The sequence below is a fragment of the Oncorhynchus gorbuscha genome, linkage group LG14 (assembly GCF_021184085.1).
Source record: "Oncorhynchus gorbuscha isolate QuinsamMale2020 ecotype Even-year linkage group LG14, OgorEven_v1.0, whole genome shotgun sequence".
NCBI classification, from domain to species: domain Eukaryota; kingdom Metazoa; phylum Chordata; class Actinopteri; order Salmoniformes; family Salmonidae; genus Oncorhynchus; species Oncorhynchus gorbuscha.
Genome location: NC_060186.1, coordinates 23,304,782 through 23,326,100, shown reverse-complemented (window position 1 = coordinate 23,326,100; position 21,319 = coordinate 23,304,782). Strand labels below are relative to the sequence as shown.

At 43.5% G+C, this 21,319-nt stretch overlaps 1 protein-coding gene across 1 annotated transcript; it reads left to right on the top strand.

Annotated features, from left to right (window-relative positions):
• Window positions 1–202: 202 nt before the first annotated feature.
• Window positions 203–16,404, top strand: LOC123994654 (leucine-rich repeat neuronal protein 3-like). The gene is made up of 2 exons (XM_046297510.1): window positions 203–509; window positions 12,485–16,404. Exon 2 carries the CDS (start codon window positions 12,878–12,880, stop codon window positions 14,996–14,998), a length of 2,121 nt encoding a protein of 706 aa, XP_046153466.1. The 5' UTR covers window positions 203–509; window positions 12,485–12,877; the 3' UTR covers window positions 14,999–16,404.
• The last annotated feature ends 4,915 nt before the right edge of the window (window positions 16,405–21,319 follow it).

Sequence of the window (21,319 nt, the reverse complement as noted above, 5' to 3'; positions counted from 1 at the left end):
CATTTTCTTCCTGCACTCTCATCTCATTTCCCTCCTTATTGCTTCAAGACTCCCTGGAAGAGAGGGTCGAAGAAAGGACAGACGTGTGAATTCAACCAACCAGACGCGGGATGCTGCGAGCGCCGTGCCTGGATCTCTGACGCTATTGGCTGTTCTCTGGAGAGCCGGGGTTGTTCCGAAATTAATGAGTGTTGAGCAGAAAGCACCATGTCTCTGTGACAGCTGATCGAGGGGGAGATGCGCCGTTAACCACCGCGGAAAAGGACACGGGGGATAGAGGCTCTTCTACCAACCCAACAGCTCTCTCTGCTTGTGGACTTTCCGTTTTCTGATAGGGAACAACACTGGGAAGAAGGAAAAGCTGGTTCTGGTCTCTCCAACTGCGTAAAAATAACAAGCTGCAGTCTAGGCTTGTCTGTGTTGCGCGCTTTCTCTCCTCCGTCTCTGGACCAGTGCACTAGATGGGGGTATAGGGAATACATATCGGTCGATGAAGATGACTACTGCGGGTGAGTTCCCCCCTTTCTCCAATATGTATACAGTCATCTAGAGAGCAGATATGTGGAGCGTATTCCATATCGCCACTGTTGCACTACGTATTTCCCAGAAGTTAACGGGAAATATCTGGTTTGGGGAAGGCTTTGACGATTCAGTAAATAATAGTATAACGAGAAAGGTGTTGCTAAGCTATATAAAATAGTATGTATCCAAATGGTTACCGTTATGTTTTACTGCAAATGTAACAATCGGACAAGCATGATAGCTTGGAAGGCTACTACTGATTGTTCTCGAACCTTCAGAGGCAGGAAAGCTTTTGCGCAACTATGCAGAATGTGCTTTATAATGGAAATGGAATATGAATGAATTCACACCAAAAAGATACGACGTCGAATATATATATATATATATATATATTGTGTGTGTGAAGCAGGTGGATTTGTGCGTATATTTATGCTATTATGTGCGTCCTGTTGCCGATTCATTTAGAGAGCGCGCACACAAGGCACGTCTCAGAAACTCTCCCTCCCCTCTCGCTTTGCTCTCCGTTGAATCATCCTGTTGCTATCAAAGATAACTCGTTCTCAGTAGCTACCTGCCACGAAATAACTAATAGGCCTATCCCGGGGCTGTACGCAACACACACAACACACACGCAAAACCACACACTCCCACGATGCATGGTGCATCAGATAGATCCATTCGCTTCAGCACCATTTCTGCACGTTGCATCCGGAGCTTTTGCGTAATTACCCCTGTCACGGCGAGACATCTTAGCTGCAGAGCATAGTCCACATTGAACACAATCACTTAACCACATATCTGCGGAGCCTGACCTACACCTTGCAGGATTTAGAGAGAGAAGCAGCGAGTCTCTAATCCCTTAACTGCATTGGGGCGTTTCTATCTCTCTCTCTCTCTCTCTCTCTCTCTCTCTCTCTCTCTCTCTCTCTCTCTCTCTCTCTCTCTCTCTCTCTCTCTCTCTCTCTCTCTCTCTCTCTCTCTCTCTCCAACACTCATGGAATATTCCAATGGGAGGTCAACATGTAAGGTTGACTATAGTGTATCCCATATATGAGGCACAGTTGTCCATTGACAGTGTTTACCCTGTTGCTGGATCAGTGAGTCAGTCTACCTTGGTGCTTCTGAACACCAATGGAGTTTATACTGAACATGGGCACAGTAGGTCCAGAACCCCCCTCTTCCAGACAGAAGCCAAACCAACAGCTATTCAATATGAAATTATATAGCATTGCTCAATGCTCACCATGAAACCTAACCACCATTTTAGCATTGTAATTGGCCTCTGATGGAGACCATCTTCATCCTATGGTGGGAAAATGGCAGACCAAACAGTGTGCCTGGCACGCCTATCCAAGGCCACCACGTTCCATCGCTCTGTGTAGCAGAGTATTTGCACAGTAGCCGGTCTCCATGTAACACAATTCATATGTAGCCTAGTCTACTGTACAATGCATACAGTACTGTTTACCTTACATTTTGATGTTGTCATCAGAGCTCTGTGTAAGTTTATAGATGGGTTGGTTGTTTAGCAACATGGGGCAAACCAGACGGGGTTGGTAGACTTAGACTGTTAAAAACATTGAAACTACATTTAGTCTCCAAATGTTCATTGGAAACATAAATGCATTTGTACAGTGAGCACTTGTTGTCTCTCAAATTCATCATCAAAGTTTTTTTTTTTTGCAGAAGCTTTGCCATATTAGCATAGACATGACATCAGTCAAAACACCTCAAAACAAGACATGGTATCAATAACAACATACAACGAGCTGAAACGAGCCACGTAGAATTCTCCACATGGTAGGTTCTTGTCATTGTTGATAGCTTTTTGACCAGCAAGAATCATAACAAAACGCTCCTTCGTCCACGTCGAATGCGTGCACATCATTTTTGTGACGTTGTCAGCCAACCTATCTATAATCCCCTTCTCTTTAAATGAGTATTTCTATTCACTTTACTGGGTTAATCTGTAATGCTATGTGTTTAGCCTGGGATTTTAAGAGTCGGAGCCCTAAACATAGAATTACTTCTCCCTCTCAGGTGGGAATAAAAATCCTCAAGTCAAATGGTGATTTCATTTAGTTCAAAATACATCATTGCTTTTTCCCCCAACAACTCTTTTTTCCCCCAACAACTCTTTTTTCCCCCAACAACTCTTTTTTCCCCCAACAACTCTTTTTTCCCCCAACAACTCTTTTTTCCCCCAACAACTTTTTCCCCAACAACTTTTTTTCCCCAACAACTCTTTTTTCCCCAACAACTCTTTTTTCCCCCAACAACTATTTTTCCCCCAACAACTATTTTTTCCCCAACAACTCTTTTTTCCCCCAACAACTCTTGCAGCAGAGTACAGTGTTAACAGGTCTATTGATCAAGTTAGGGCTACATTACATTGGGCCTATATGAAACAGGATTTAAATAGGTTTCTCTCACACAATAGCCTAATACAGTGAAGTGTGCCAGCGTGTGGGTGTATGTATTTAGAGGAGAATTTACATGTACCCTGAGTACAATTTTCTAGGCTATCTATCTATGAAGAGGAGCAAAGATGTGTGGGTTTAACTCTCAGTCCTATACTCAATGTCAAAATACACTGCGCCTTATGACTTGTTAGTTGCATAATGATGTATTACAAGAAGCCCCTGGTTTGATTCTGATACCTGAATACACAGCATGTAAACAGTGGTGCAGACAGACAGATAGAGGGGAAGAGTTCAGGCATTCAAGCACACAAGTATAGTAACAGCCCAACATAGCTGACAGCCTTCTGCTTACAAACAGATTTGGGTTGGGCACACATTAAGAAAAGCACGTATAAATTCAAAATCAAAGTGTTGTTGTTTACCTGCATCAATGACACAGCATGTAAACAGACAGGATGTTCTAATCCTGTCTGAAAAGGTTGTTGAAATGTAGCGATACCCTTTCATCCGTTGAAAGGTAACTCCTAAAGTCTCAGGGAAAATAGATTTTAATCAGAGAGGGAACATGATAAGAGGGACCTATGCCTTTTCAAATCGAGGAGAGACATCTGAGGATTGCTGCTGTGCTGACGATGTGTTCCGTAATATTCAAGATGAATATGTGTAGCCCTGGATACACTAATGAGAAGCTATTGCTTAGGAGTGACACGATACCACTGAGACCCAGGCAGACACGCAATCGTGAGCTACCCAGACAGAGTGATGGATTTACGGAGACGCAGACACATGCATCATAGACTTACACACGCACGCAGACACACACGCACGCGCGTACAGTGGACATGCATGCACACGTACGCACGCACGCAGAAACACACTGACACACATTCCCCTGGGTATGTACTTGGACAGTGAAGCTAATAGTTTACATTTGGCGCTGAACTCTAGCATGTTGGATTTGTGATTTAAATGTTTCATATGAGGCTATTGGACCAAATGTGCAGAATTATTTGAGGGTATTTTCATAAATATCAAGTATGAAGAAATGAAATAACTTTACGTATCTAGTCCCCCCCCCGTTTGAAGAAGTCATAAGTATTTGGAAAAATTAAGTTAAAGTGTATTACATTTGTGCATGTCCTATTCACCTGAGATATTGTTGTGGACACAAGTCAATAATTTACGGGTCCATTCACTCACAATAACCAATAGCCAAAAGTTGACCTTCTACAAACGTGTTGGTTGCATTTGCAGTTTGTTTTGGTTGTTTGTTTTGCCCAACAGGAACTGAATGGTGAATGTATTGTGTCATTTTGGAGTACATTTTATTGTAAATAAAAATAGATGTTCCCGAACACTTCTACATTCATGTGGATGCTACCATGATTCTAGATAATCATGAAAGAATCATGACTAATGATGCTCATACCCGCAAAATCATGACTAAAGATCATACCCCCCCCCAAAAAAATGCTAACCTCCTCTGTTATTGATAATGGTGAGAGGTTTAGAGGCTTTTGTTGTAGCCTCTGAATGGAATCTCAATCATCTTTATTAATGATTCATTCATCATTTTTCAAAATCATGGCATTATCGGGATCCAGTAAGAAGTGTTCAGAAACGTCACTCGGAAAGAAAATGACTCCAGTCATCATTCACCATTCAGTTACTATTGGCCCGAAACGTGACCCTAAACACAACCAAAACAAACTGCAAATGCATCCATGTTTGTAGAGTCACAAGCTTGATGTAGTGTGCGACATATGGGACCAAATACTAGACTTGTCACTACTTCGATACACTGTAAGTCAATTTGTCATTAGTAAATGGTATAACAGATATGTATAAACGTACCCTCAAATTAAAATGTGACATTCTATACTGTCGCCTCATATCAAAGCAATTTGATTTCAAATCCAACATGCTGGACTATATACATTTGTCATTTGAGCTTGACTGTCCAAATGCATACGGAGGGCAGTGAATGTGCACGGTTACTAGACAACGTCAGTAAAGACAGACCTCTAGCGAGCCATCGCAAACCATCTTGCATTTCTAGGTGCTTACGCAGGCCTGTTCGGAGCCCAGGCGAATGGAAACAATATAGGTACCAGAGCCATTAAATCATAGTGAAGAAGGCCGAGCTGAAATGAAATGCGTTTCAGTGGCGTGTAAAGATTGATTCTGTCTGCTGAAGGAAACCTCGTCCCTGCAGGCTTGTGGCCTCTTGACCAGATCTATATTATTTCTATAAATATAGATAGCTGTGCATCTATCTATCCAAGGGAGGAAACATGCCACATTTGCACCTGCAGATTCAATTTCCTCCCGGCTTGGAGTGATATCGCTGCCTCCTTTCATTCTGGTTAACAACTGCAAGGAGAATTATGTAGATGAGTGACCTTTATTCAACTAGGCAAGTCAGTTAAGAACAAATTCTTATTTACAGTGACGGCCTACCAAAAGGCCTCCTGCTGGGATGGGGGCTGGGATAAAAATAATAATAATATATATATAGGACAAAACACACATCACAAGAGAGACAACACAAGACCTAAGACAAAAACATAGCAAGGCAGCAACACATGACAGCACAGCATGGTAGCATTCGATTTCATTAGGGAGATAAATAAGTATTTGCTGTGTTCACCATGTTTTTCACCTTATCAATGTCTGACTTAGTGCGATTATAAAAGGATGCCTTATTCTGTCATTCAGATGGGCTAACTTCCCTGTGCACATGTGCTTATACACGTGCATGTGTGTGTGTGCCTTGGCATGCATGTGTCCATTCGTGTGTGGTCTGTAGTTGCCTGTAGGCGAATGTTTGTGTGCATGTGATTTTTGTGTGTGTGCTCTCTGTTTCTCCCTTACTCAGCCCAAGGGCACTGGCTGTAGAGCAAGAGAGGCACGCGGCTGAGCTAGGCTGAGCTCAGACCTGGGGTGTCCTGTGGTTAATTTGGAACATTGATTCCACATTAACTGGTAACTCGCTGCTGATTTGCGGCCATGCAAGAGCAGGTGTAAAGGGAAACATTTTCCCCTTTTCACACCACCACACAAAACGTAATTATGCACACACACTGCATAGTAGCCAGCGTTTAATGGACTCTCCCCTGACCTTAGAAAAAAAGTGTAATGGCAAATCAATGAGGTGAAGGGCAGGGGAAGGGACAGGAAGCTCACAAAGCCACCCACCAATGCGCTTATCCATGCAGCACATAGCCAGCCAGGCAGACAGGCATGGTGACTGGGAGGAATCAGGCGGTCAAACAGGCAGGTCAGGGAGACACAGTGCCTTTCCTCTATTGGAGATAGTGATGCTAATGGGTTGAATGGAGAAGAGGGGAGGAGTGGAGGTGGAGAGGAGAGGAACCCACTATGGTGGTTTTATTTGGGGAAGAGAAGAATGAGAGAAAGCAGGATGAGAAGAGAGAAGGAAATGAGAGAGAGAGAGAGAGAGAGAGAGAGAGAGAGAGAGAGAGAGAGAGAGAGAGAGAGAGAGAGAGAGAGAGAGAGAGAGTAGGATGAGAAGAGAGAAGGAAATGAGAGAGAGAGAGAGAGAGAGAGAGAGAGTAGGATGAGAAGAGAGAAGGAAATGAGGGAGAGAGAGAGAGAGAGAGAGAGAGTAGGATGAGAAGAGAGAAGGAAATGAGAGAGAGAGAGAGTAGGATGAGAAGAGAGAAGGGAAGGGAGATAGTAGAGGGAGAGAGCGGGAGAGGAAGTGAGAGAGAGGGAGGAGGTGGTTAAGAGAGAGAGTAGGATGAGAAGAGAGAAGGGAAGGGAGATATTAGAGGGAGAGAGCGGGAGAGGAAGAGAGAGAGAGGGAGTAGGGGTGAAGAGAGAGCCTTTGAGGATTATAACCAATGGATCAGAATTCCTGTGAACCATTTCTTAAATACACAGGCCATTTCTCCTGCAAAAAAGGAGGCAATTCCTCTGCTGCCCTACTTTCCAGTTACGTATGACCTTTATGTCGGGGAAACAGTTTTGCCCTGCCAGGGTAATGTCTACCTTTCAGCAGATATCATACTTCCTTGTTACCGGCTAAACGGTATAGGCTACATAATCACATCCCTGAGGGCCAATATGTTCCCTTTCAACACCTACGATAGATGCAGTACATCCACCGTTTCATTTTGGGAATCTACTGTACATCCCGGGGTTTTTTCTAACCCGTGATCAGAACAGAATGTAATGTTTATTTCATACGTGAGACAGTACCTTTCATTACTTACATCATAACAACTAGCGACTGCACACTGCCAACGTAATGATCTCTATATTCCTCACCTTGCGATCCCAGCCTAATTTGACCACGTTTCTAATGCTGTTGAGAAATATCCATTTAATCAACATCTTGTTGATCTAACGCAACATCCCCGTTCCACCTCCATACTAATAAATACATTGGCATAAACAAGTGGCAGGTACATGTTCAACAGTAATCCTCTCCAGATCCCCCCTCCTCTCCACTTGACCCCAGCCGACCTCCCCAGACTAGGAATTCACTTAAAAACAAGCAGTTAGCCACAAAACGAACAGTGCAGGCTGGCTGCTTGAGGATGAGCTGAGCCACAGCAGGATGGCTGAGTTATACCGTCACAGAGTCCGGACGGAATTCTTCCGCTTCTCTATGTTCACTACGTACCTCGGTCTGAGACTGCCATCGTTGAAGTCGTTTGGGGTAATGAGAAAACGAGGGGTGTTGTACTAAACAAAGTCATCAGTTATTGGATCATCTCTAAACCAATCAGAGCATCAAAGCCAATTAAGAATTTTCAAAATGCTGCTTTCTAGGACCAATCAGAACAGTTGGAATGTGTTGGTGTTCTAGAAATCATTGGGGATGTACTCTGATCCATACTCATTAAGGAGAAGAAACTATTGTCTCTCGGCACGGTGTATGGCAGTGACAAGGCATTCCTAGTCGATCCCCAAACATCTCTGTAAAAAACTACAACGACAAAACCTTGCGTTCCTATTTTTTGTATAAGTTTCACGCTGTTTTTGGGAGGTGCAGTTTATTCAGCAGCCCTAGCGAGTAGATATGTAGTCCACTCATTTGAAGGCGTCATAAATATTTGGACAAATGTATTTATAGTGTATTACATTTAGTCAAAACACATGACAGCACAGCATGGTAAAACAGATACTGTATGTAAGAAAATCCCCTCAAATTACAGGTGACATTCTGTACTGTCACCTCATATAAAACTTTTGTTCTCAAATCCAAAATGCCGTAGCGAAGAGCCAAATGAAAAGTTTTAGTACATAGGACATATAGGACAAATCCAGAGTTCTATTTCTCCCTTCGCCTTTCTCCCTTCTGTTGATGCTGCACTGCATCAGAACTCTGATTAGGAGCATCCGTCTTATAATTCCATTTGGCTTCGGTATTAACCGCATTCCTCTTTGTCGGAGAACCGCGAGGCGTTATGCAAGTTATTGCCACTTAACGCCAAACAAGCTCCAGTTTTCCCTCCTCCCCTCTTTGTTCCTTGGAACTCTTGTTTTCACCTCAGCTTAAATGGGTTAAGGCTGATTTCCCTCATCTGTCTTGGGCTAAGGTGTTTAATGCCATTACGACTTCCTCAGGTCACTGGAGGTTAATGTGATGGTATTGAGACCCTGGCAGTCATTTTTTACTATTTTTTACTATTTTCCCTATTCCTTCCTGTTAACTACTGGTAATTAAACAGTATATTGTGGGGCAAATTAATTCTGTATTGAAAGGGGGGAAAACCAACTTGACCTGATTTCACACTGACGTGTTAGTTCAAGTGCTGTAAACACTTGAATTCTGGTCTACGGACAGTAGTTAAGTGTACGAGCCTTTTGCCACACACACTGTTGCAGGCTGTGTGTAGTGTGTAGTTTACAGGAGCTAGAGGATATTCCTACCTTACACAGTGCGTGGGGTAGTATTTCCAACATGTCCACTTTCTCACGTTTGGATTATAAGGCTAGGAGACTGAATACCGTTGAATGGGCTATTTAAACCTAGTGATTTCGTATCGTCATCTCTTTTACACCATTTTCTTATGAAGCAGGCATCGTCCTAAACGTTTCAAATGCTGTAGCCTGGCTTGAAGGTTCCGTCGGTGTCACCTCCAATTCCCCGTTTCCCTGTCCCCAGACGAATGTCTCTTAATGTTCTGTTGGACAGTAGAGCAGCAGAGCACGGAGACATCCACCTCACCGTTGGGTCATGAATTAAACATTAGTAAGTGGACTTACTTAACATGATTAAGTTACAGATATAATGTTGAAGTAATTCAGGTATTTTGTTTCTATCATGAAAGTGGTCAGCATCAGCAGAAAAGCAGAGAGAGCATGGGGGTTGAATTAGGTTCGTTTTAGAAGGGATGTCTGAACATTTTGAAGCTTATTGTTGATTGAACAGTATCGCCAAAGAGCACATCACCAATAACACCCGTCTCTCAACATTCTGTGTGATGTTGCAATTCATTTATTAAATAGGACGCTCGATGCACACTCATACAATAGATCATCTGACTTCCCTAAAGTACTGGTACTCGGGAAGTTTAACCTTGTCCATAAGTGAAGGCTAACCACCTGTATTATTTATGATTATGTGTGGAGGGAAAAGCAACAGCGCTGCAGTGTGTGGAATAGTTCTAGCCCTCTTGTCATTACACAATGGGAGAGGCTAAGAAAATATTATGCATGGTGTGAACACAGCCAGAAATAAATTGTAGGGCAAAACTTCCATTTTCATGAATCAAGTTGCGATTATCATAACTCCAATTTACTCACACATGAGTAAGTACTGAGCAAACGCTGTTATGTTATCCAGGTACACCACACCATTTGAAATCCACCTCTAACCTCAAAATAATCATACAATAGCCTACATTTCATGTGTCGGAGGGATTATGAAGAACTGACGTTAAATGGACATGAACACAGTGCTTTGTTCCGCTGTACAATCAACACCTCAGCACTTCAGGCTACCTTGCTAACCGTTCCAACATCCGGATGCCATATCACCGTGCCAAATCTGAAGGAATCCAGGAAGAAAGTATGGTTCCATTGAATGTATTGTGTGGCAGCTCCTTCTTTTGTCTTTTTTTTTTTTTTACAGACCCCCCCCCCCAGATTCCTCGTTCTGACTGTATGTTCAAAGCCTCCATTTTGTGGCTGCAGTGAAGGGGCCCGGTTGACTCGCAAAGATATTGATCACCCAATGGAAGTCATATCCAATGAATGTCTTATTTAGCCAATTAGCAGGCAAGGCGGGTGACCAACAGTATAACAACGCAGCAGACCCTATGGGATCCAACAATGGCTACCCGCTGTGATGGAACATGCGATGGATGCAGTAACGCTTAGCCCCGACACATTAAGGTGCCTCTAATTGTGATTAGTAAACACAGGAATAAGAGGAAACAGGGGGTGAGAACCCAAAACACCATAGAAGAACATTACAGTTGTAAGTGAAGATTTTAGCGCAGAGCTATTACAAGGAGAGTCATTGCTTCCCGAGGGAAAGCGAGGGTAACCATGTTTTTCAGATTGCTCTGGGTATACCACTTATTAAAGTGCCAGGTGCCCCCCACCTTCTCTCACCGCTCTTCCACCCTCACCCCTCGTCCTACCTCATCGAAAACCACATTCTCAGCCACACACTCCAACAGTGGGCAGTGTTTTGCCATCGTGGCTGACTGCGGTGTTTTTGTAGCACCGTTCGGACTTGCTCCTCTCCATCGTAGTCTCGGAGTACTGGGGTGGAAACAGAAATGAGGATGATGGAATGTCTCTGGTGCAGTGCACCCCCCCTCTCTCTCTCTCTCTCTCTCTCTCTCTCTCTCTCTCTCTCTCTCTCTCTCTCTCTCTCTCGTTCCCCCTATCTTTCTCTCTTTCTCCCTTTCCCTTTTTCTTCTCTCCGTCTTGTGGCTCTGTCTGGCGTTTTGTTGCTCTGCAGCCCAGGTTATGACAAGCACCATCAAACCCAGTTGTTCAGTAAAAAGTGTTTATGTATGACAAATGACAAGGAGCAGCAGCCTAACTGTAGAGAGGGAAGCAAAGAGAGGAAACAATATACAGAAACGCAGCAATATTTTGTGAAAATGCATGCTGATAAATATTCATTTTCATAGCGTGAAGTGTTCATGAGTACTTGTAAATGAAAGAGGTACTTTTTACTACATTTGCTTCATGTTTTTCCCATCCGTATTTTCCCTAGTAATAAACATTATGTATAGAAAAGTATGTGGACACCCCTTCAAATTAGTGGTTTCGGCAATTTCAGACACATCCGTTGCTGACAGGTGTATAAAATCGAGCACACGGCCATACAATCTCCATAGACAAACATTGGCAGTAGAATGGCCTTACTGAAGAGGTCAGTGACTTTCAACGTGGTACTGTTATAGGATGCCACCTTTCCAACAAGTCAGTTTGTCAAATTTCTGCCCTGCTAGAGCTGCCCTTGTCAACTGTAAGTGCAGTTATTGTGAAGTGAAGACATCTAGGAGCAACAACGGCTCAGCAGCGAAGTGGTAGGCCACACAAGCTCACAGAATGGGACCGCTGAGTGCTGAAGCACAACACTCACTACTGAGCTACAAACTGCCGCTGGAGCTTCATTAAATGGGTTTCCATGGCTGAGCAGCCACGCACAAGCCTAAGATCGAAGATAGACTCTTGGAGTGATGAATCACGCTTCACAATCTGGCAGTCCAGTGGATGAATCTGGGTTTGGTAGATGCCAGGAGAACGCTACCTTCCCCAATGCATAGTGCCAACTGTAATGTTTGGTGGAGGAGGAATACTGGTCTGGGCTGTTTTTCATGGTTCGGGCTAAGCCCCTTAGTTCCAGTGAAGGGAAATCTTAACGCTACAACATACAATGACATTTTAGAGGATTCTGTGCTTCCAACTTTGTGGCAACAGTTTGGGGAAGGCCCTTTCCTCTTTCAGCATGACAACGCTCCCATGCACAAAGTGAGGTCCATATACAGAAATGTTTTATAGAGATTGGTGTGGAAGAACTTGACTGGCCTGCACAGAGCCCTGACCTCAACCCCATCGTACACCTTTGGGATGAATTGGAACGTAGACTGCGAGCCAGGCCTAAAGGCAAAAACATCACGGGTAGTTAGAATAAAATACAAAAATGCAAACAGACATAAAAATGGTATCCATGAGTTCATCTGACTCTTGATAAAGGGCCACATTGCCAAAATCCTGAAGTATCTCGTTAATCCTATGCAACCTGCCATTTAAGAATTGAATAAAGACTTCTCGCTTTAACTCTAAAGGCACTCAAGCCTCCTAAATGTATCCTTTAATGCTATATCAGGAGGGCACAGAACTGACCCCAAATGACATGTAATAGGTCAAGCAGATCTGAATCCATGCTGATGTGTCTTGAAGGGCCGTGCAATGTAAATGTCAACACACATCCATGTGCCTCTATAACAAATGTCAATGTGCCTAAATCCCCTTTTGTATAAAGAACCCAGGTTTTCTGTCATGGTATTTACAGTTTTTCTCCCCCTCTTCTTTTACAGGTGGGAATGGACTCATTTAAACAATGCTGGGAGCTAGTAACGAGGCAGAGAGATGGATGTGATTCATCTTCAAAAGAAAGCAGAGCGTTAATGGAGGCTAACCCAGATGTGCTTAGCAGGACAGTAGCTTCCTGAGGTATATGTTCATCGTCATCTACTTGGGCCTGCACAACCAAAGTCTTGACCCCAACCTGTATGCCCAGGAGGGAAAATTGAGCGGCCACACCAGCACAACCACAACAAAACAAAATCCCCCCGGGATACCCTCCCTACCAGTAGGAGGTAGTGAGTCGCTATAGCAACAGCAACAAATGATGAATTATTTGTGAAGTTAACAGCTCAGACCACTTAATCTACAAAGACCAATTACTTACTGGAGGGAATCGGGCCAATATGAAGGACGTGTCATTTGTGGATCGTTTCTTCGTGGGCCTTGCCATGACTGCCTTTGTTCTGGCCTCTGAGGAGAGAGTCGATTGCCCTCAGCTATGTGTGTGTGAGATCAGACCCTGGTTCTCTCCCAGCTCCGTCTACATGGAGGCCCCAATTGTTGACTGTAATGACTTGGGACTTTTCACTCTGCCTGGGAGATTACCAACGGACACACAAGTGCTATTGCTGCAGACCAACAACATTGCAAAGATTGAGAAATCTTTGGATTACCTGGCCAACATCACAGAGATTGACTTGTCGCAAAACAACTTATCCTCAATGAGTGACATCCACCTCGGGCGGCTGCCTCAGCTGCTGTCCTTACACATGGAGGAGAACTGGATACGCCAGCTCCCAGATAGCTGCCTGGCAGAGCTGGCCAACCTTCAGGAGCTTTACATGAACCACAACCTGATCTCATCCATCTCCCCCACAGCATTCCAGGGCCTCCACAATCTCCTCCGGCTCCACCTCAACTCCAACAAGCTGCAGACGATGAGTAGTGAGTGGTTCGACACCATACCCAATCTGGAAATACTCATGATTGGGGAGAATCCGATAACCTCCGTTCAAGACATGAACTTCAAGCCCCTTCGTAATCTCAGAAGTCTAGTTCTGACCAGGATGAACCTATCGCAGTTACCCGACGGCGCTCTATCTGGCCTCGACAACTTGGAGAGCATCTCGTTCTACGACAACACCTTTCCCGAAGTTCCCCACGCAGCTCTGCGGAACTTAAAGAACCTCAAGTTTCTGGATCTTAACAAGAATCCCATCGGGAGGATTCAGAGGGGAGATTTTGCAGACATGCTCCACCTCAAAGAGCTGGGAATTAACAGCATGCCGGAACTGGTCTCTATCGACAGCTTCGCCCTAAACAACCTCCCCGAACTGACTAAGATTGAGGCCACCAACAATCCCAAGCTCTCCTACATCCACCCCAATGCCTTCTACAAACTGCCCAGGCTGGAGACGTTGATGCTGAATGGGAACGCACTCAGCGCCCTACACAGGATTACCGTGGAGTCCCTCCCCAACCTGCGGGAGGTGAGCATGCACAGCAACCCCATCCGCTGCGACTGTGTGGTCCGCTGGATGAACATGAACAAGACCAACATACGCTTCATGGAACCGGATTCACTCTTCTGCGTCGAGCCTCCCGAGTATGAGGGCCAGCATGTCCGGCAGGTCCACTTCAGGGAGATGACAGAGATCTGTCTGCCTCTCATCTCCCCTGAAAGCATGCCCGGGCACGTTAGCGTTGACAACGGGAGTTCGGTGTCGCTCCACTGCCGGGCCTTTGCCGAACCCGAACCGGACATCTACTGGATCACACCTTCTGGTACCAGGGTCCTGCCCAATACCGTTTCAGATAAGTACTACATGCACCCAGAAGGAACATTTGACATCTACGACATAACAGAGAACGAGGCTGGACTGTACACCTGTGTTGCCCACAATCTGGTCGGCGCAGACCTGAAGTCAGTCTCTGTGGAGGTGGATGGATACTTCCCCCGTCCTGCCAACGGCTCTTTGGACGTCAACATCAAATCAGTGCAGACCAACTCGGTCCTGGTGGCCTGGAAAGCCGCCCATGGCGGTCTGGCTCCTAACATAAAGTGGTACACGGCTTCCGACCCCAACCGCCCGACCATGGCGTTCACTGCACGTGTACCGTCTGATGTGAAAGTGTACAATCTCACACATCTGACTCCCGCCACCCAGTACAAGGTGTGTGTGGACATCCGCGGCATCCTCTACAAACACGACACCAAATGTGTCAATGTCACCACAAAGGGATTAGAGCTGGCGGCCAAGGACACTGAAAAGTGGCACGCGGCAGTAATCGCTGTCTTTGGTGTGCTTCTCGCCGTGATTTCAGTGGCCTGTCTGCTTATTTATGTGTCTCTGAGGAACCACCACCTTTGTGGGGATTTAAGGAAATGCCGCTCCAAAGTGTCCCTGACGCCGGTGGCTGGCCTGCACTCTCCTTTTACGAGGCTGTGGGTCTCAGGGAAAGGACTGCCAACCGCGGTGGAAGTGAAACCCACAGTCATAAATGTATCTGACAATGCCTTTTAAAGAACTAAACCCCCGTGGAGCTTACCACAAAAACGCAAAGAATGGACAAGGTGTATAAAAAAAGGAGAAGCTTGCAGTAAACTGTTTTAAAATGTGCATCTGCATCCTTTAAGCTTTGACTCTGACATTCTGGGAAAATATACACCATCGTTGAATTGAGGAGTAACCGGTAGGAGGGAGACAGACCACTCTCTCGGTTACAACATAGTATCGGACGTGGGGGCTCTATAACAATTCAATTGCTTTATCAAGCTAACACCACCAGGGAGATCGTTTTTCCAGCTAAAACACACAGTTTCGACATCCCTGGGTTCTTCACGGAGTACAGATAGAGTAAGAGAAGATGAGGACGATGGTGTTCTCTCTCTCTTGTAATTGACTGCTAAGTGTGTTCTCTCCTTGCGGTCCCCAAGCAATAGCGTCTGTGCTGTACAACATCCATAGGCGAGCTGGAGATGACAACTGTCTATAACGGAGGAACTATGTAGTAGAATAGACGATGATAATAATGACTATAGTGTAAAACGTTTGATGAATATACCCTTTTTTCTATTTAGAAAGAGAGGATTTGTGTTTTTTTCATGGATAAATTGTTATATATTCTATCCGCTAATGTAAACATAAATCCTCTGGTGTAATATCTGGACAGTAAACTGGTGTGATATTAATAATGGCAGAAACAAATCACTCTCATAATAACAACATCATCATGCTAAATACAATTATACTGCGTATGGGTACAGTATATAGAGAGGGCATTTAAGAAAGGGTTGTTTGCAAGTGTTTGCAGAAGAATTTAAGAATCTTGACGAGGCAGACGTTGAGTTGATGGTGAGTTCATGGTCTGAATGTTGTTGTCTGTCCTGACATCTCCTAGAGAGGAATGACGAACAGTGGTTTCCCACTTGGCAAAAACTGGTTAAATCAACATTGTTTCCACTTAATTTCAACAACAACAAAAATGTCATGTGATGACGTTGAATCAACGTGGAAAACTGATTGGATTTGAAAAATGGCATCAACAGGTATTTTGTCTTTCCCCCCCAATGTTTAACCTAAATACAATGACATGGTGGAATTTTTTGTTGATTTCACATTTAATTCACATTAGTTGATAACTCAACCAAATGAAAATCTAAACTAGATGTTGAACGGACGTCAGTGCTCAGTGGGTTGTTATGCCCCGGTAAGTGCCTACTACAAGAAGTACACAAGAAGTACACAAGAAGTACATAAGAACTACTGCAGAGAAATAACAACAAGGCCATGTCATATCTTCAGACTCACAAGCTAATCTCAAGTACTTTTAGTGAAAATACATTCTTAGTATTTTTGGCATATAAACATTTTAAAAACGTTGTGTTCTTGCTTTGGGTGTAAAATTATTAAAGCCATTTTTATATTGACTGTACTCTCTGTGATATCTGGGCACAACTGGGACTGAGATAAGAATCTGTGCTGAGAAAAAAAAAAAAAAACGTCAACGTTTCTTTGCAATCATAGGGTTACTCCCGCCTGAAAGTGCTGAAAGAATTGTATTATCACTCAACATGATAATCATCACAGTGGACTTGATGAAAACACTATACAGCCTTGTGATGTGACATTTCCTGCAACCTTTTGTGTTCCTGACCTTTATATTGCCAGGAAACCTTGATAATGATCACACAGCATTTCATATAAGAGCAAAAAAGCCTGTTTTAACACAATGTGAATATCCTGTATTATATGAGTTTGTGTATGTATTTGAGCCTACATTGTTATTCCCAGATACACCCTAATACAGCCCCATTAACTGGCTCATTAGGAACATGTTCATTCTTTAGACAGAGGTCCGTGGTCTGAAAAAGCCCAGCAAGGTCAGTAACACAGCCATGTAGAGAACCAGAGCGGAAGGACATAATGTCCCAATGACAACGCTCTGCAAGGGAAGTCTGCCGGTTAAATCTCGCTCCAAAGCAGTCGAAATCGGGGAAATCGCATTATATTTGTTTCATTAAGGATCCGATGCTGGAGTCCCGAACATAAAAATACCATGACATGATGAATGTTTGTCAGGGGCAGAGTGACATGGAGGATTTATCAGACAGGACCCGCCTCATTCACCACTGCAGCCTTCAGCACCATGGACAGGGCTTTTAGAGCTCAGCCATTTGTCACAGACAAAGGGAGCTAAAATATGTCCAGAGCCCCTCTGCTCAGGTAGTGGCTCAGGTCAGACTGAGCTGAACCTTGACAGTCTGCCCCCGTCTGACGCACACAGAGGCACACACAGACTGCATACATGCACGCAAGCACACACACAAACATACACATACACACACAACTTGTGATATCTTTATCCTGGAGACATCATGAGGTGCTACTGTGGCTAAAATCTGTGTGCTCTATGTGCCCACAAGGAGAACAGTGTGTTCTTAGAAGAACAAACAGCTCATGGGGTATTGTTCTTTTTTATCACAAACCCATGATTTGATTACATCCTTGGATGAACAGACTCAAGACTTATCCACAAATTCATTTCTCCCCTCTGTCTACACCTCGCTCTCTCTCTCTCTCTCTCTCTCTCTCTCTCTCTCTCTCTCTCTCTCTCTCTCTCTCTCTCTCTCTGTCGAAAGCGGGTATGAACTCCGGTGATAGCTTTTCCCCTGTAATTGTACATTCACAGCCACCTTATATGAGAGACATCAGGATTGAACTTAAATCCTACATGAAAAGAGCCAGTGAGGTGCGGCCATTTAATCCACAGAGGGCGTAAGAAGAGAGAGTTTCTGATGAATTTTCAAATATTTTCTTTGAATCACTTTCGACTATTATATTTTTAAAAAAAAAATCCCCATCTGCAATGCTGAGATATTAAAGCATTCTCTCTGTGCACGTTGGTTTTATTATCTATGTGTATTATAAGGTGTTTCTGCCAGTTAATACAGTCCAATTTAATAATGCAAGGATCACCACCACCAATGTCAAACTCCATGGTGGTAGATGCTAATTATTAATGAGTTCTTATGTTATAAAACAAGCACAGTGATTTGCTTGAATTATATTTATTGCGTGTGCTGTGGGTTATGAAAGAGGATTTTCACAAGTATAACATTGTATTATAGTTATTCATATGAGTGTATGGTGTGATGCCATATGTAATGTAGTGGTGACAGTCAGTGTGTACTACGGTGTACTATTCAGTGTGTACTACGGTGTACTATTCAGTGTGTACTACGGTGTACTATTCAGTGAAATAAGCAAATGATCCATTGGAAGAAATGGAAAGTCACCTTGATCTTTCTCGGCGCCTCCGTAAAAATGTTAGTCTATCGGTTTCCACTGTCCGTAGTAGTCGTTTGTGCTTGAAGTCCAGCCAGCGAGTCTTCAGCAGAAAGATTCACGTATACCAGAGTTGTTACTTTGTTAATAGATCAATTTGAACACTATGTACCGTGATGTGTATACAATATACAAAGTGCAAACCTTAAAATGATTTTGAATACTGATAATACACACATCAATATCATTGTTTGGACCATTCTCTTTATTCACACCAGACCAGAGGTCAATAGCCTCGAATGGAATTATTGAATTGAATCATTTTATATAATTTCACACCACGTATTGAAAACACACAGCTAGCTGTATAGGCCAGTAGCAGGTACTATAAGAGAGGTCAAACAACTTCATAATCTCTCCATATACTACCTTATTACAGCTACAAATCCCGACATAGGTCAGCCTGGGCAGCTACAGGCAACATTTCCAATAAACAGTGAAATGTCACCATTTATTTATAATCCCAGTGCAGCTATGGCACCTTAAATGTATTAAATGTGATTATTTCTCGTAGAGGTTATCTGAGTAGCCAGCAACCCCAAGAACAGCCAAGTTGACATTTAACAAATTACCGTGACTCAAAACTAGGACTTTTCTTCTTTGTCACATTAGAAAACCTTCTCCATTTAGTCTATATGAAAAATCAATCATTTGCATCACAGAAATCCAAAGTCAGTTTTATTGTTTGTAGATAACCAAACCAGTCCACAAACCTTGACTTGGAATATATGATAATAATATCAAATGACGTAGCTTTAGTCCAGACAACCTCCATTCCTGGCATGCATTTCAATTTATTTCCTGAAAAGTAGAGACAGGCTGTCATGGTGAATTTGCCATGGCTTGTCAATGGGAAAGTGGTCAAATGCCATTTGTCTGTATCTTTCAGTTCTGCCTGGCCTCTCCCTATCTCCATTTCCATCTAAACAACCATCTCTCCCATTTTCCTTTCTCCTACCTCCCGCTCAGATAAAGAGACGCTGTCTGCCCTACCCCCACATGCAGACACACAAAGACACTGACACACACACTCTCTCTCTTTCTCCTCTCTCTCTCTCTCCCCCTCCTCTCTCTCTCTCTCTCTCTCTCTCTCTCTCTCTCTCTCTCTCTCTCTCTCTCTCTCTCTCTCTCTCTCTCTCTCTCTCTCTCTCTCTCTCACACACACACAGTCTCTCTCATCAGTCGCTTTCTTCTTACGGAGCCAAATTGATTGGAGCTCGGCTGTTAGGCTAATAGAGCGTTGATCCATAGATGAGGACTGTTATCATATTTGCATGTTTCACTTATTACCAACCTGTCCCTGCTAGTAAAGGTACCACACTTGGGTGTCTTTGACATTTAAATAACAAAAAGTGACATTGCAGAAAGTAAAATAAATTCCACTTAGGTCAGAGCATCCTATAGGTATCATATAGCATTGTCTCATGTCAGGTAGAACGACCACTCTGTGCCTCCGTCTGCACTGTCGGTTGAGCGACGAGCGTTGTGTCGGAGTGACGCCACCTGTAGGAAGACAATGAAGCATAGTACCTGTTCGACATAACACACTATGACTAAACATTATGAGACGTTATTGACAAACCCCCAAAATATGAAATGTGTCCTACACTTCTTTCCGTTGATGAGAACATCTCACCCAAAATGATTGGAGGGAGAATACGACACCGTGAGGCGGTTTTCGTACTAATTGGCCATCCCATCCTCCCATTGCCAAATGGATAATTGGTTTCCTGATCATTGATGGATCGACGACACTCCTCGTCTCTGTGCTGCTTCCTCAGTGAGCAGAGCTATGCCTGCATGCAGCTGTTATGAACAGATCAATGGCAAGCGAACCTAATGAGCTGTCCTCCACATGCATGTGCTTGCAATGACGGGGGAGAAAGAGTGAACGAGTTCAGAGCGTGTGTCAGCTGCAACACGATCATGATTAGAGGGCCGTGTTTTCTGAACGTTCTTGAATCCTGGCTGTCCGTGGTCGTGTTTCGAGATTAGAACCTGTTCTAAGAATACATACAGCACAATTGCCATTTTCTGTTTTGCTCTGTAGGAGAGATGAGATGTCTGGCCTTGATGGAACTCATCTCTCCGTGTGTTCTGCTTTCCCCGAGAGGTGGCCTCGTTCTGGTGATGCAATGATGACAAGAGTAGAGATTCATTTAGGTAGATGGGGGTGGAGAGAGGAAGGAAGGCTCTCGAGGCCTGTTCAATGTAGGAGACAGTCAAAAGCCACAATCCACATCAAACACAATGTGCTTTCCTTTAACTGAGGTCTCACCAAAGGTCGTTAATAGGTCATCGTTACTGGTATGGGAGTAAACATGCTCTGTTTGATGACGTCCTTACTGTGTCTCTGAGTATTGATTGAATCCAGAGGTTTCATTTAATTTACAGTACGTCTAATGCGCTACGAGAGGTCCGTCTCTGCATGTTAACAAATTGGCTTCAAGAAGTATCCTCAAGAAATATTCTCAATATGGCATTATAATAATTATATACCGGCATGCAGAATAAGACCTATAGTATTTCCCGCGTGGACTCAGAGTAGCATGAAGAAATAACATGTTAAAAATAAATAACATGTTCGAGATCCATGATTATACTGCTCAAGCAGTATGATTTCCCCAACATTCACAAAAACCGGAATAGCTATATTTACCGCACAATTGTGTGTTGTGGAAATTCTGTACATGTCAAATGGCAACCCTTAAAAGGACAGCAACATGGATACAGTGCCTTCAAAAAGTATTCACACCTTTTGACTTAAAAAAATTAATGTTGTTGTGTTACAAAGTGGGATAAACATTTATTTCATTGTCACGTTTTGTGAACAATCTAAACACAATACTCTGTATAGTAATCAAAGTGAAAGAAATATTCTAACATTTGTTAAAATATATATTTTTTTAAATAAAACGCTTATACACGGTATCTTGATTAGATAATTATTCCACCCCCTGAGTTTAATACATGTTAGAATAACCTTTGGCAGCGATT

What these genes read in the sequence shown, in the direction of transcription:
- LOC123994654 (XM_046297510.1), top strand. Translation starts at nt 12,878, where the DNA reads ATGAAGGACGTGTCATTTGTGGATCGTTTCTTCGTGGGCCTTGCCATG.